Source organism: Artemia franciscana, chromosome 20, assembly GCF_032884065.1.
Source record: "Artemia franciscana chromosome 20, ASM3288406v1, whole genome shotgun sequence".
Classification (NCBI taxonomy): Eukaryota; Metazoa; Arthropoda; class Branchiopoda; order Anostraca; family Artemiidae; genus Artemia; species Artemia franciscana.
Window position 1 is genome coordinate 31593910 of NC_088882.1, and position 17001 is coordinate 31610910.

At 38.3% G+C, this 17001-nt stretch overlaps 1 protein-coding gene across 2 annotated transcripts in view; it reads right to left on the reverse strand.

The window, feature by feature from the left end:
- Positions 1–17001, reverse strand: part of LOC136040120 (2-oxoisovalerate dehydrogenase subunit alpha, mitochondrial-like) — a 49033-nt gene that overhangs the window by 7418 nt on the left and 24614 nt on the right. For both annotated transcript variants that reach the window (XR_010620626.1, XM_065724217.1), the window contains exons 5-8: positions 12413–12557; positions 10848–11051; positions 7675–7846; positions 4486–4580 (exon numbers count right to left, since the gene is read on the reverse strand). Coding sequence is in view for 1 of the 2 variants with exons in the window: in XM_065724217.1 (XP_065580289.1) it covers positions 4486–4580; positions 7675–7846; positions 10848–11051; positions 12413–12557 (616 nt within the window). In the remaining variant the exon portion in view is untranslated. The remainder of the gene's footprint in view (positions 1–4485; positions 4581–7674; positions 7847–10847; positions 11052–12412; positions 12558–17001) is intronic.

Here is a 17001-nt window from a genome sequence, read left to right on the forward strand (position 1 = left end):
ATTAAGAGTCTTTACTATATCCGATCTGTCGGGGAGGGAAGGCCAATCAGACGATATTGAAGGGGAGATAGGATCTGAGGGGCCTGGGTACTTCGACAGCGAGGACTGTAATTTTTTTCAATTCTCTTAAGAGAGTTAATGGACTTTCCTAGCTTTCTGTCATAGTCACTAACAAGTAGATCCAAGCGTACGATAGAATCAGACTTTAATAAAGTGCAGTCCCTAAATGAGTGAGGCACTATTGCAGGTCATTTAATACTTTTCTGGTCAAGATGAAAAACCAGCTTTATAATGTCTTTAACTGTACAATTTTCTGCATCCTTACCAAGTCTCACTACTTTCTCAACAGGATTTCCTGTAACTTTCCAGAGCGAATTCTTTGCAGTCACCAACTTATCCAGGCTGTAAAAATTAGGCATAGCTTCAGTGATTTCAGTTGGTGTAATGCTAATTGCAAATGCATCGCAGACAAAAAAAAGGCAGAGTTCACAATAACATGAGAAATCCCATCTGTAATTGCAAAAGTTTCTGAGGAATCACAACCCGAATCTACAAGCTTCTCACAGGCAGAATTACCCTGCTTCTTCTATTCCCTTTGCAAAAGAACATAATTTAGACAATTCATAATAGGCGCTTGCTGGCTGACACCCAAGAGAAGATCCTGATACACAGGGTCTACGGCATTCAGAGGCACCTGGCTAGATTTTGAAGTTTGGGGGATCATTCTCACCAACACCCCTAGAAAATTCGGTGTCTACTTTACAATAGAACAAATTCAATAAGGAGTATTTCTTTCTTTCTGAAAGGAAGATCCCTGAACAAGAGGGATGAAACCAATTTGATCACTTAGAGTACAGCAACAGCGTACCTTTCCCCAAGAACATTCACAGCTTTGGGCACACTTCGAGAGACAAAATGAATAGGGGTCCAGAGACAGTCAGTCGACCAAGAAACTCAAACATTATCCAAATTGTAAATGAATATCCTGAATCTAGGTCAGGTCAATTTAATCCGTGGCACAATATTATGAAACAATAGTCACAGAATTAATTCAGGCTCAAAGCTCTCAGTTAAATAAATATCTTGAACCTAGGTTAAGTTCAAAACAAGTGAATTAAAACAGGTTAAAAGCAAGCTTTAATGTTCAACAGATCCAAAAACCATCTTATCACTCTGAAAACAGAAATTTGGTAAAGTAAAAACAATTAAAAAAAAACACCAAAAATGTAAAACTGATATCTACTTCCTTATGATTTCTAGAAATATTTCATGTCTACGCTGTTGTTATAGAAGTAAAGAGTGACATTAAGCCCGAAATTGAGCAGAATTTATTTGGCATTGGAGGGACTGCCCCTTTCTCATCCACACCTCGTGGTTGTAGAAAATTCGGCGGGTGCTCATTAGATCAAAAATTGAAAGTTCAAGTCCTTTTGTTACGGAGTAACGAAGTAACGAAGAAAACATAACTTAAGTTTCATAGTCATTTTAGATGTGTCTAAAGTCAATTCAGGCAATAACTCGAATCAGGTGTTCCTGTGTTTGAGTCAGAAAGACCTTCCTAAAATGAGCCAAATCACAAATTTTAGGGAGCTTTTCTCATCCCAGCAGCACATAATTGAGATTTCATGTTCTTTCTTAAATCTTTTCGGTTAATCTTGTCACATGAAAGCGATTAATGTTGAAGCTCATTTCAAGTTTTAAATTCTCGATAGGCAAAATTTCCAGACTACCTACTCTTCTAAATCATAAAAATTTCCGTAGCAAACTCCAAACTCATTCCTTGATGAATGGATTTCAAATTTGTTTAGGAGAAGAAAGGAATAAGACCCAAAAATTTTTTTGGAGTATTCATTTCATTCCAAAGAGCATTAAAATTCATTTTATTCCTGGCATAATGCTCTAAAAAGAATTGCACAATATATTCATTAAAAATTGGTGCAAAAAGAAAAATTCTGATCAAAATTTTTGTGAGTGAAGAAATTGATTCAGCTTCTAGATCCTCTTGGTTATATCCTTGACTCCCACAAGCTCCTCCACTGAAAAATTGAAATAAAGTATCACCTTCCTAATTCCTTATCGTGCTAATTTTAGTTCAGTGGCGGTTATGGTCTCTTTCGCGCTCGGGGCAAAATCTTGATTATTCCCCTTCTTGTCTACCAAAATTTTCTGGCCAAACTTAAAAAAAATACTTTATTAAAAAAATTCTCCGTTTATTCAAATGCGATTAATTATCTTCTCCCAATTGATTACTTCTAACTTTTCACGTCCTATGCTCATTAATGCTAAATCTCTTAGTCGCTCCTAGCCCATGGTCGATTTGACCTTTTTTACTAATTGACGTTAGTGTTGACACCCTCCTCCCGTGAGTACCGAAGAAGTGGTGACAGCTGTGAAAAACTTGATAATGGGCGTGCACCTGGAGTCGATGGGATCACGGCAGAGACTCTGAAGACGTTCCATCGAGCCTGCGTAACTGTTTGGATTACTTTCCTAGTAGTCATCTGGAATAACAAAACAGTTCAGAAAGATTTGGCCAAGGGCATACTGTTTAAAATCTCCAAGAAAGGCGACAAATTCAGAGGCACCAACTTAACGTCTGTGTCTAGTAAAATACACCGCCTATGAACAGGCCTAGACTCGCCCCAGGGAAGAGCAACACGGCTTTTAACCTAGTAGCTCTTGCTCTGTTTTTATTTTCATACTTAGACTAATGGTTGAAGAGTCCAGGGAATGCGGCAAAAAAATATATATACATGTTCTTCATTGTTTTTGAAAAGGCATTCAATTCTGTATATTGAAAGATTTTATGGAAGAATTCGAATTTATACGGAGTGCCTGACAAACTATTCAAAATGACAATCACATTCTATGAAGACAATGAATGTTGTGTGCCCATCAAAAAAGAAGATAAACATTTCATCAAAATAATGTCTGGTTTCAAATAGGTATTGTTGACCCGTTCCTGTTTGTTATTGTTATGGACTAAATTCTAAGGTAGTCTTCAGACTCTGGAACGAAGATTTTCAGCCAACAAGCCTCTGACTGGGGTTTCACCAACAACATTGCTCTTTTCGAAGAAGCGTAAAAACCGACTGCAGCTGCTGCTCGAAGCCATAGATGAAAAGGCCTATAAAGTAGGGCTTTATAGTAAATATCAGTAAGACAAAGAGCATAGCTACATTTGGCTCTCTGCTCACACTGAAATGCGGAGAAAAAGCAATTGGACATGCCAATGAATTTAAATACCTCTGAATTTCGATTGATTATAATGATGAAATAGCCAACGAAATCAAGAGGAGAATAGGACATGCTACATCGGCTTTTAATGTGTTGAAACCAATCTGGAGCAGTAGGAAATACTCTATGCGCTCGAAGCTCCGCCTCATGAACAGCAGTGTGATTTCCATCCTCCTCTATGCAAGTGAATGATGGAAACTAAATGTGCAACTGGAGTGACAAGCCCTAGTCTTTGAAAACATGTGTCTCTGAAGAATATTGAACATATTATGAAAGGAAAAGGTCACAAACATAATTTCACCAGCAAATCGGTCAATCAGTAGTTACTGATCACCTGAAACGTAGGAGACAAACGTACCTTGGCCATGTCCTTTGTATGCCAGAGGATCGATTCCCATGTACATTTCTGAGTGGTGCCCTGAAGGGAGGCGTAAAAGAGGTTGGCCATGGCAGTATGGACAGGATCAAGTAGAGGGAATATGTCTTTTCAACCACAGTGGGAGGACATCAGAGCTGCAGTTTAGCTTCGTGATGTTTCGTAGACCTTGTCTCGAGACTATGCGTCATTCCTGTCTCTAGAGGGTTTGAGGTAAACAAACTATCCTTCCTGGCTACGGACACTACAATCTCTAATAATTTTTCATAGACAAATCTTACGTTTGCTAAGACCCCTTCATCTCTACATTGCTAAATTAATTCTAATAAATCCATACGTTTCTTTAAGGAAATTTGTCGCTGTTTCTTCACATGTTGGAGTTCATAGAATAATTGAATGGGATCCAAATCATCAAAAAATTTTATTTTTATTGCTATATGCTTTTTTTTAGAGGAATGGCGATTAAGATATGTGAAAATGAAAAATTTCCGATTCAATTTGCCTGCAAACTGCCCACTCTGCTTTATTTTAATAAAAGCAAAATTGCGAAAAGATTATAGTCGTTAGATTACTTATTTGAAATTCAGCACCCCTAGAGTTTCTATGCCCGGGGGAAGTGCCCCCTCTGGCCCACCCCTGAAATCGTCACTGTTATAGTTAGACTCCTTTTGAAGTTCTTGATGTGAAGGGATATGAGTTTTGTTTAGAAAAAAGACAGGAAACTGGTGTTAAAAGACTAAAATTCATTCAATTCCATCTATTATATTCTAAATAGGATTGAGCAATGTGAAGATGCCTTTAAACCTTTACACAAGTGAGTAAGCACAGCACAGAATTTTCTCATTGACTCTAAGTTGTACATAAGGACTCACCTAAGGTGCTGCGGCATATCGTGATACAAATCTTTAAATAGTTCCGTCCAATTCGGTTTTAGCTTCTTTTCAGCACGTGCGGAGGCTTGCAGAACCTACAAAACTTTATTTGTTAAATATAAAGCCAGAAAAAGTACCCAGATTTATTTATCTTTTATCCACCCTTTGCCACTAATAGGGGGCAGGTAGAATTTAACATGGAGAAACATACCATTCTAATTTCCAAAATAAAAAAAGGATCAAACTTCTCCTAACCTGGGGGTGTTAAACTCTAAAAGGGAATTATACCAGCTGTTGCCTAACAACATATATTCCCTAAGCGTTTTAGAGGAAAAGGTATGCATGTATAACTATGATTATATCTCACATCTGTGATGTTCAAACAATAGCAGGAACGAATATGAGCTTGGAAGAAGTGACATGTACCATGCCCACAGGAAGGGATAAATCTTACTCAAAACAACTATCTTTTTTGTTCGACAAGTAATGGATATAGCCTTATAAAAATTGTTTAAAAAAAAATTTTATTGATGAATCACGAACGAAACCTGTTCCAGGTGGATAGTTGAACTGAGAGAGGACCCAACCCCCTCATCTTTGGACTTTTTTTTAATAGCAAGGTTTGAAGCATTATCAATTGTTTGGTTATGTGCCAATTCACTGTAGCATCCGTATTATAAATACAAATCTGCTGCAGGAAGACCAGCAAATATTATAGAGAGAAGAAATTGCACTACCATTTATTCTATGCTTTAGATAATTTAGTCCCACAGGACAATAGTCTTTATGTGCTATATTAGGCGTCAAGTAAAGCAGTAAATATGAGTAAATGGGTAAAGAGGCATACACTGTTGATACAAACAGCCAGAGAGAGACAGAAAGAGAGAGAGAGAGAGAGAGAGCAAAAAAAGAGAAAGAGAGGAGAGAGAGAAAAAGAGTGCCCTTTCTTTAAAACAAAAGTTAACAGCTCATATGGCACTTGTAACGAGGCCGGACAAGCCAAGAGCCAAGAACTCATATGGTATGAGCTCTAGCAAAATTCTAAGAATCCTTAGATTGATTTAAAAGGAAAATCATAGGTTTAATGCCGGTCAGGATTTAATTTAAGAGCTCTGAGTCATGAGGTCCTTCTAAATATCAAAATTCATTAAGATCCGATCACCCACCCGTAAATATACCTCATTTATATACCTCATTATAAATACCTCATTTTTCCAAATTTTTCCTCGCCCTTCAGCCCCCCAGATGGTCTAATCGGGGAAAACGACTTTATCAAGCCAATTCGTGAAGCTCCCTGACACACCTACCAATATTCATCGTCCTAGCACGTCCAGAAGCACCAAACTCGCCAAAGCACTGAGCCCCACCCCCTAACTCCCCCAAAGAGAGTGGATCCAGTACGGTTACGTCAATCACGTATCTACGACATTCGCTTATTCTACCCACCAAGCTTCATCCCGAGTTCTCCACTCTAAGCGTTTTCCAAGATTTCCGGTTTCCTCCTCAACTCCCCTCGATGTCAACAGATCTGGTCGGGATTTGAAATAAGAGCTCTGAGACATGATTTCCTTCTAAATATCAAATTTCATTCAGACCCGGTCACCCGTTCTTAAGTTAAAAATGCCTCAATTTTTCTAATTTTTCCAAATCAACACCCCTCAGCTCCTCCAAAGAGAACAGATCCTTTCCAATTATGTCAATCACGTATGTATAACTGGTGCTTACTCTTTCCATCAAGTTTCATCCCGATCTCTCAACTCTAAGCGTTTTCCAAGATTTCCATTTCCCCCCTCCAGCCCCCTAAGTCCCCAAATCCGATTCGAATGGAAAATAGAGCATCTGAGTCATAAGATCCTTCTATATCAAGTTTTAGTAAGATCTGATCACCCATTCGTAAGATAAAGATACCTCAATTTTCCACGTTTTCCAAGAATTCCGGTTTCCCCCTCGTACTCCCCGCAATGTCCCCGGATCTGGTCGGGATTTAAAATAAGAGCTCTAAAGCACAAGACCTTCTAAATATCAAACTTCATTAAGATCTGATCACCCGTTCGTAAGTTACAAACACCTCATTTTTTCTAATTTTTCCGAATTACCCCCCCCCCCCCAACTCCAAAGAGAGCGGATCCGGTCCAGTTATGTCAGTCACGTATCTTGGACATGTTCTTATTCTTCCCACCAAGTCTGATCCTAATCTCTCTGCTTTAAGAGTTTTCCAAGAATTCTGGCTCCCCCAAATCCCCCGCCCCATGATGCTGGATACGTCGGGATTTAAAATAAGAGATCTGAGTTACGAGGTCCTTCTAAATATGAAATATCGTTAAGATCCGATCACTCCTTCGTTAGTTAAAAACACCTAATTTTTACTAATTTTTCAGAATTAAGCCCCCCCCCCCAACTCCCCCAAATAGAGCATATCCGTTCCGGTTATGTCAATCACGTATCTTGGACTTATTTTTATTCTTTCCCCCAAGTTTCATCCTGATCTCTCCACTTTAAGTGTTTTCCAAGATATCCGGTTCGCCTCCCCCCCCAATGACTCTGGATCCGGGCGGAATTTAAAATAATAGACCTGAGTAATGAGGTCCTTCTAAATATGGAATTTCATTAAGATTCGGTCACTCCTTCGTAAGTTAAAAATATCTCATTTTTTCTGTTTTTTTTTGTTTAACCGTCCCCCTCCCCCCAGATGGTCGAATCGGGAAATGACAATTTCTAATTTAATCTGGTCTGGTTCCTGATACGCCTGCCAATTTTCATCGTCCTAACTTACCTGGAAGTGCCTAAAGTAGCAAAACCGGGACTGACAGACCGACCGATAGAATTTGCGATTGCTATATGTCACTTGGTAGATACCAAGTGCCATAAAAAGTGCCTGACATGGACCTATGCCGACTCATCCAAGATGCGGTCATCCTGATATTTTTAAAATGATACTTTCAGTTCATGTGTAGGTACTATAGGAAGGGGCGACCGATAAAAAAGGTGTTGAAAAGATTTTCTGAAGTTCATATGAACACATTAATACACAAATATGAATGAGCATATTATTTTACATTCCCCAACAATTATAAGTGTCTCTTTGAAACCCTCGAACTAACAATCAAATTAGCATATTTTGACACCCCCTCCCCTCTGATGACGTCACTTACCAAAATAGTGGTAACACATAGAAAAGAAAATACATACTTCTTTTTCATTCTGCTCCTTCCACACTTTTTCTTTTGCATCGTCCCACCAGCCTTTTGATACCAAATAGTACCTCAGCCTGGCAATAGGACTATCTCTTTCATCCCAATAGCGAACTTCGTCAATGGAACGATAAGCAGTGCTGTCATCTGAAGTACTATGATGACCAAGTCTATTGCGAAAAAAATAAAATAAAACAACCATCCATATACGTGATTCCGCAGACAGCAGTACTTTATAATACTGAAAAAAATTCTCTTTACATAAAATAAGGAGTATCTCCCCTCAACGCGCATTACTCCTCCGCCCAATATATTCAGAGCTTCACTCTTTACTTCCCCTTTTGAAGTTACTACTTCATTTATACCTTTCTTATTACCTTCCTCCCATTCAATTCAAGAAAGTCTTCCTTTTCACTGGGCATTAGCTACGTTGGCAAAAAGAAGGATATTCTACAAGCTATGCTTCTTCATTCTTAAAATGTAACCTAAAAATCATCTTCTTTCACTCATTACAGTCTAAGGTAGGAGGATCGAGTCTTATTTTTCAGATTAATTACTTGCCAAACTTCCCAAGCATTACTTGCCAAACATTCTTTGAACAAGAACTAAAAGCTGCACTTACAAAAATGTTCTGGAAAGTACCTATCAAGCTCTACTGAACTTTTCGAGTCACCTACGTTTCAAAACAGTAATCTACAGCGGTCATTAAAGCAGCCACTGGTAACTTAATCTTGGACTTAATATTTATTAAGTTGTTAACTAACTTAAGTTGTTAATAATATTAAGTTAATAGTAACTTAATATTTATCTTTCTATTCTTCAAACACTTTCGAACTGCAAGAATATCCTCAGTTAACGTGTATTTTGTATTTTATCGCAACCACCTATTTTCTGATAATGCTTCTCAGGTTGATGAAGGCTTCTAGTCGGTCAATTTTCTCGGTATCAAGTAGCAGCAGAGTATTAGCGTATTCCCTTTGCTCAGTTGAACATCCCTCTAATCAAGTCCTGGAAGTTTCAACTTAATACAATTGGTCGTAGCTATGAAATTGTCAATATGGCATTTTGACAACCTCCATATTCAAGTAATTCCTGAAAGATTTCATCTTAATGCTCTTAGCCTTGCAAGTAATTGCAACAGAAGTAGTAGTAGTAAATATAGCGGTGGTAGTTTTAGTGGTGTGCACATATTGCCTTTTCGTCAACTGATCTTCTCCTTTAAGCATTCTCTGGAAGTTCAAAGTTACTACACAAACGCATTCTTGAGAAACACCCCTTTGACAATCTGCATAATTATGGTCTGTTTGGATTAGTTCAATTTAGTTAAAAAGTGTGATGGATTTGGTTCTGTGCTCTTAGCAGTTAGAACAGTAGAAGCAGCAGTAGTATCGCGTACATATTGCCAATTGATAAGTTGAGCATACTCCTGGTGATTTCCCAGAAGTTTCACCTTGATTCGGTGAGTTGTTACAAATACACTACTGATACGCCTTTTTGACAATCTGTATGTAAATAGTATGTTTTTATTTACTTCCATTATCCCCTAAAAGTTTCCTCAGATATGCAGTTTAGTATTCTCAGCCTTGGTAGTATCCACTATAGAAGCAGTGGTTTTAGTGGTAGTAGTGTAAGTAGTAATAGTAGTTGTTGTTTTAGTAGTATTTGTAGCAGCGAGCAAATATTGCCTATTTAGTCAATTAATCATGTCCCTTATCACTTCCTGAAAGCGATATCCTCAGATCCTCATATCCTCAGAGACATAACTACTCAACCTTTCAACTATGCTGAACAAAATAGCTGTTTCAAAATTTAATTAGATGTGTTTTTGGGACATAATGGGCATACGGGGTGGGCTGACTGCCCTTCAATAACTTTAGATTCTTAAAGTAGGCACTAGAAATTCTGATTTCAATAAAAAATTTGTATACTTCCAAGGCATAACTTGAAACCTTTGCTCCCTGGCTCGGGTAAGGGGGTGTTAACCCTGTAGGCAATGTTAAATGACTTTTGGACTATTTTGGGCAAAATGGCTATCTCAAATTCCTTTCTGATCCAATTAAGGAATAGGGGTACGGGGGGAGGGGGTTGTAGTTAACCTCTGATCACTCTTGACTCTTAAAAAGGGAACTGATACTTCCGACTACAGTCAAATGAGCCCCCTCCAAACCTTATGCAGCCAACCGTTCCATAAAACCTTACATATTCCTGGAGCATAACTTATAGCCCTTGCCCCAAGGTTTGAGGGTTATGTCAACCCCAAAGGCCTTGTTATGTGATTTTTTAATCATTCTGAACAAAATGGCTATCTAAAAATTTTGTGTCGGCATGCATTTGGGGAAAAGAGGAAATGGGGAGGGAGGGTTGTGGCCTCCATCCCCACATTATAGCTTTGACTCTTAAAACTGGCATTAAAATTTCTGATTTTCAATCGTATGAGCCACCTCCGAAGTTTAGGAGATTATATCTTCCATAAGACCTTTATATGTTAATAATGAGCAACTAGCATAATTGATGGCCCTTTCCCTGAGGACTGTGGAGGGTTGATATCCCCAAAGACTTAGTTACTAGACCTTTCAACTTAGCTAAGCAAAATGGCTATCTCAAAATGTTCATAGGAAATGTTTGGCGAAATGAAGCGTGTGGAGGAGGCTGGTTACCTTCTGATCAGTTTTGACTCTTAAAAAGGGCACTAGAACATTCAATTTACGATCGGATCAGCTTTTTTTGAAGCTCCAACAACAACTCCTTCTATACAAAGTGCCTTGGCCAGAAAAGAAAACTCCCGATGATGAGGAGTATCATCTCTGAAAGAGAAGTATCTTATATGTTGAAGAAAAAGAGGAAAAGCAAAATTATTATAAATTCACAGGAATAAAAAGATTAGAAAATGCTGATATTCAAATCTATTATTACTACAGACAATAAATTGCAGCATCAAGCCACCTGGGGAGAAATCCAACATATTTTTAGACGTCGTCAGTGAATTTATGCATTTTCTTAAACTTATCAAATATGGATAATAGCGCATATTTCTGATATGCAGGCTATTGTGTTAAGTTTCATCTACTTTCTGCTTATTTCAGACACAACAAACAGCGTGCGTCTGTTAAATACCATCTGAAGGCACGTCTATCCCAAAGTTAAAGTTTAGCTAAGACATGTATACTGCACCTGTAAGTCATAGCTTCAAGTAAAACAGGCTTATTCTCACTGACACAAATGTCCCTGGCAGCTTTTGTGGCATTGTAAATTGCAAACACGTCGTTACCATCCACTCGGATTGTATGGATACCATAAGCTGGTCCTCTCCCTGCTACTCCATCACCTTTGTATTGCTCTCGCGATGGTGTTGATATAGCATATCCATTATTTCTACTGTGGAAGATAAATTATGTAATCATATGATTGGTAACGGTGATGAAAAGAGACACAAGCTGGGTTCCATATATATGAATCACAGGTTTTAATATTATTTCAACTCAGATGTACATTTACGCTAGCAAAAAGCTGACAGCATCGGGTCACTTTCCAGCATTAAGCCCACTTCCCGGTTATTTTGTCTCCTCTTTCCGCTTGCTGCAGCTGACAGATTGCCCTTTTGGCCCTCACAAACGACCTCCTGCAAAACTTGGTCACCTCTCTCAGACCACTCAGGTCAAAGATTTGCTTTTTTTTACCCTTGTTTTTATTTTGTGGGAATTGAGCTACCTCGCCGGTTAAAACACCAAAAACAAGAAGAACAATTTTTTAAGACAGTGGGAAACAAATTAGAATGAATATTTCGGCCCTATGTCCAATGGCCGTTATTTTTTTTCCGGGTATTTAAGTGTAATCTGAATCTTAAAGACTTGGGAATAAGATTTTCAAATTTGCAAGATTCAGAGAATTTTTTGTTGGTTAATGCCACCGGCTCTCAAAAAAAGGAATTGTGACGTATATCCAAGCAGGAGTTTTCTTGTTGTTCTTTTTTTAGGAGAATTTCTACATTCTTATAGCCAATCCCATGGATCAAAAAAGTGTTTTTAGCAATTTTTACAGTGTAGATATGTACAAAAAGAAGAAACAGAGATTTATTTAATATGATTGGTGCCTCAAAGTTCGAAAAAATTCATAACTCTTGGCAGTTTACGCTTCTTTTTTTCTACAGATAATGACTCGATCCCGACGATTGTTGCATGTAAATAAAACTTAATCACGCTGTTTCTCACTCTCTGAACACCTCAATGAGTATTCTCTTTTCTCTATTTAAGTTAAACATAATTGAAGAAAATTCATTAAAAAAAAAATTTAAAAAAACATATATATATTTTAGCTGCGCGTCTTCGCCATTGCAGACATGAATGTCTCCAAATACTGAAATACCTTTTTAGATACCAAAAAGGATGTATACGGGAGAGAAAGGAGAGAGAGAGATAGAGAGGGAGGGGAAGAGTGAGAGGAAAAGAGAAATAAAGAGAGAGGGGGAAAGGGAGAGAGAAAACTAGAAAGAGGGGAGAGAGAGGAGAGAGAGAGAGAGAGAGAGAGAGAGAGAGAGAGAGAGAGAGAGAGAGAGAGAGAGAGAGAGAGAGAGAGAGAGAGAGAGAGAGAGAGAGAGAGAGAGAGAGAGAGAGAGAGAGAGAGAGAGAGAGAGAGAGAGAGATAGAGAGAAAGAAAGAAAGAAAAAGAGAGAGAGAACGAGAACACCAAATTAGTCATCCCACTCAAGGTCATTTCCCCCCCCCCCCGTCATAACTTACCAGAAGAATATTACAGGACATTCAAGTGTTGCTGCGAAGTTTAACGCAGCATGTGCATCTCCTTCACTGGAGGTTCCTTCACCAAAATAGCAAATAACACATAACCCATTTTTCTGTCTTTTGAATGCGTAAGCAGCACCAGAAGCTGAAATTTTTATTTTTTGTTTTAAATAAATATACATAGCCAAAAACTTGAAGAAGAAACTTCAGTTAAACTAAACAAAATACACTGTGTATCGCGGTAACACCGGTTGATTTCTAATTTCCAGGCAAAATGGAACCACCCTGGCTTAAACATTTCTGCAGTTCTTGATTATGTATTTTTCCATGTTGTGTTTTAAATTTCTCTCCGTTTTTCTTCTCTTTTTTTTCTCTTTTTTTTTTCATAGTACTCCGTTTTGTTCCATGTGAAAAATACGGGTAATAAATATTTTACTTTTACTTACTTACTTACTGAGTCATATACAAAATGGACCCTTGCCAAACAATACTCAAGTATATTTATCAAATAGGATATTATCCCCCCTCCCCAAAAAATATGTACTTCCGCTTCTACCATTTACACAAAACAAGCTTAAAGCATGTCTACCATCAAGAACTAACAATTTCTAGTGAGACCCTTCTCTGCATACCTCCCAACGAAGAAAACACCCGTTATTACCGCTCCTTCCCTGAAACTTCGTTTTCACACAACTATAGATAAAAATATATATTTGAACCTTTGGTACCATTGCAGAGAAATACTTGAATAAGCAGATTTATCTAAAGCACAGCGGCAGGATTATGAGCCAGCTCCAAAACCAGCCATCATTAATGGTAAGGAATTATTTGGTGTTATTAGAACTTAGAACTCAATTTTAGGTAAAAGAACACCATGATCCCCTCTTATTTTTTCTATGCTAAATAGGCTAAAATGTTTGAACACTTGTTGAAGACACACAGAGCAATCGATTTGCCTATACCAACTTTTCAAGCACAAATGTAACAAAAATTATAATAATTGATAATGATTAGGTTCTGGAAACTCACCATCTAACTAAAAAGGAGTTCAACCGACTTGACAGGTTGATTTGATGTCATTTTCGGTTGAAATCAGACTCAAGAAAAAATTTAGCATCGTTTTAAATTAAGAAAATAATTATTTCTATTCAAAATCTTTTTTTCTTTCGGAGAAGTAGCGTCAATTGGTGATAAAACGTATTCCCAATTACAGAAAAAAACACAATTGAATATTCCCAAGCGGTAGCACTAGTAGCGTCATTTGAAATATTTTATTAAGAAAAGAGTAACTGAATCTAAATAAAATAAATGTCTACAAAGAATAATCTCTTAGGTATTTAAACTAAAGAAGTTAAGAAGTTAGCTCTTTCGAAAGGCTCGAGACTTCATGAAAGTTTTTTTTTCAGAAATAATTGTACCTGGTTATCAGAAAGTCTCTATTGAAAGGGGGTCAAATTACAAATCTCTTTTTCATAGGGCGAGTTTTTACTTTAATTAAAGTAAGGAATGAACACGAGAAAGTAAAAGTTTACCTGAGTTATTTGCAACAAAATGAAATCAACTCAGCAATGTACTAATCAGTTTATCGTTGCTTTTTTTCGAAAAAAACATTCTGGGACATTTCTTTTATAGATCTGTGATTATTCTTGAGTGTAAAGAAATTATGTAAGTTATATACTACTCTAGGTCTTAGTTAAACTGCTGGAATGACAGAAAAATCATTGTATATAGTTTGAGCACATCCCTAAAATATGATTAAAATCACAAAAGCGTTTGTAAGCACGGAGTCATAAAATGATTGCTAGCTTTGATGCATTACAAGGAGCAGAAACATGCTACAATATTTTATGAGTATCATTCTGTGACATAAAGATATACACCTCAAAACTCTAATTTTGATTTGTTCCCCACTACTAGTACTGACAACTCACTCACTCTACTCCAATATGTTCAAAGGTTCTCTCTTTATCACCTTCCATAAAGTTCCAATTTCCATTAAAATCTTCCCTTATGACCTCTTCCCACCCATTGGGGAACGACCTGGTTTTCGTTTACCCCCGATGGATGGCCGAAAACAAAAATCTGGATGGCATGGCAATCAGATGGACTGATGGAAAACCAGATAGATGCATGGAAAACCTGATGGAAAACCAAATGAATGGATGGAAAGCCAGAATGAAAAACTAGATGGAAAACCACAAAGATGGATGAAACCAGAATAAAAACGAGATGGATGGATGGAAAACCAGATGGATGGTAATCAGCCATTCTTCATCAGAATATCGTGGTCTAGCGCTCTCAACTCTCCTTTTATTTTTGCCATAGGAAGTGGGATCGAGCCACATTATTTTGTACAGCATAATTGTATAATTGTAGAGCATTTTTTGTACAGCATAACAGAATAATTGATATACAGTCAGTCAAACAAGTACTTTAGACTATTCTTAGACAGTTCCTGCGGAGAATATCTAACAATTCATCATCTTCCTCCCAAAGCTCCCTAGCTCCACCAGCACTAACATCCCGATCTACAGAATTGACTCCCTATACTAAAGAAATATAGATAAGGGACTTTTTACTCACACAAATAAGTAGCAAGAAGCATAAACTTTCCAAAACTAGAGGTCACATGGCCCTGCAGTCTTAAAAGATTCCTGATTTCAGTTCCCATCTTGGTGCATCCTAAAATGTCTGGAGTAATTATTCTAACTATGAAAGTCCAAAGGGCGCAAAGATCCCTTACATCCCAACTGATTTGAAATGAGATTCCCTATTAATTACATTTTATAATGTAGAAATGCAAAAAACCTCTCTCTAAACTCCTCAAAAAGTTTTATGTCCTAACTCACACCGAGAAAGTTCCTCCCACTCATAAGCCCAATTTTTTAGCACATTTCCAACAGAATATATGCAGATATTTATGGGATCGTCGTATATATGAGGAAATGATACCAATTTAGGGAGGATTAAAGAAGAAAATTTATATCTCAAGACCTTGAATTAACCATGTTAGTGAACCCTCTCAGAAAAATCTAATGAATGAAAAGCAAAACCAGTAAAGCGAAAGAATGTGGCAACTATACAGGAATCAATCTTCTCTCGATCCCTGCGAAGCTCTTCACGATGATAATATTGGGAAGACTTCAAGCTGTTCTTGATACTCACTTGCGTGAAGAACAGCATGGATTTCAGCCCAAACGATCGCGCTTGTACACATGGAGACAGCGCTTGTGCATACTCTTCGTGCACTTCAAAAAGGTGTTTGATTCAAAAGATCGTCAAACCCTGAGGAGAGTATTGCGGTTTCATGGCTTTCCCGAGAAGCTAATCCGTCTAATATTTACCATGTACGAAGAGACGGAATACTGTGTTAAAAACATCGGACGGCAAAACCGCGGCTTCAAGGTGATGTCTGGCGCCAGGCAAGGCTGTGTCCCGTCGCCTTTCCTCTTCGTCCTAGTTGTAGACTATATCTTTAGACTGACAAATGGGCATGGAATCCGGATTGCCAACTTTGCCGACGATGTTCGGCTCATAGTAGCGGACAAGCAGAAGCTTCAGGAATTCCTGAACAAACTCGCAGAGAAAGCTGAACTTCCGGACAACACATCAACGCCTCAAATACAAAAGCTATATCAATCAGCAGTTCACCCATGGGAATCCAACTAAGCGGAGAGGATATCGAACAGGTGACTGCCTTCAAGTACTTTGAAAGTACAGTCACATCCACTGGCGACTCTGAAAAATAATTGAGCACCAGGATAGCCTTGGCCAACACATCATTTCAGACTTCTACCAGTCCGGAAATCAACCGTATACTCGCTGAAGTTGAAACTCAGGTTGTTCCAGAGCAATGAACTGTTTGTCTTGAGTTACGCTATGAAATGCCTTAAGCTAGCTGCGGAACAGAAGATACACCTTACGCCCTTCGAGAATAAATGTCTTCACCAAATCCTTAGAATCAATTGGAGAGACCGTGTTAGCAACGACGAGATCCGTACCCGCAGAGGTCAGCCAGATATCGCTACCGTTGTACGACAATGAAGATGGCGATACCTTGGACACTTCCCCCGCAGGCCAGATCACAGACTTCCAAAAATGCTCCTCCAATGGCAACCGGAAGGCACCCGTCGAAGAGGAAGACCAAAAAACAAGCTCCGTAGGACGTACGAACGTGACAGAAGAGCCCTCCAGACGACACTCATTCCAGAATAGGAAGACATATACGCAGTGGCTCACATGAGAGAAAATTGGAGACTACTCACCAATACCTTGTGTGCCTCCGGAGGCAGTGGAGGAACTAAGGGTTGAGGATATAGGAGAAATGATATATAACTAGAAATGATATTCGGTGTCAAGCGGAAACCACGTATCTGGTTCGTGATTTCCTTTTTGCCACAGTTATACTTGACGAAAAATTCTGCGTCGAACAGTGCAGATCTCGGTTACATCCGACTCATAGTTCAGGAGATACAACCAAGCTGGAAACCACGTATCTCGGATTAACAAAGGGGGTTGTTAAGATCAAACCACGTATTCCGCAGCTTCCTCCACATGACATAAGTTGCCTTCAGAAGAAAAGAGTCTTT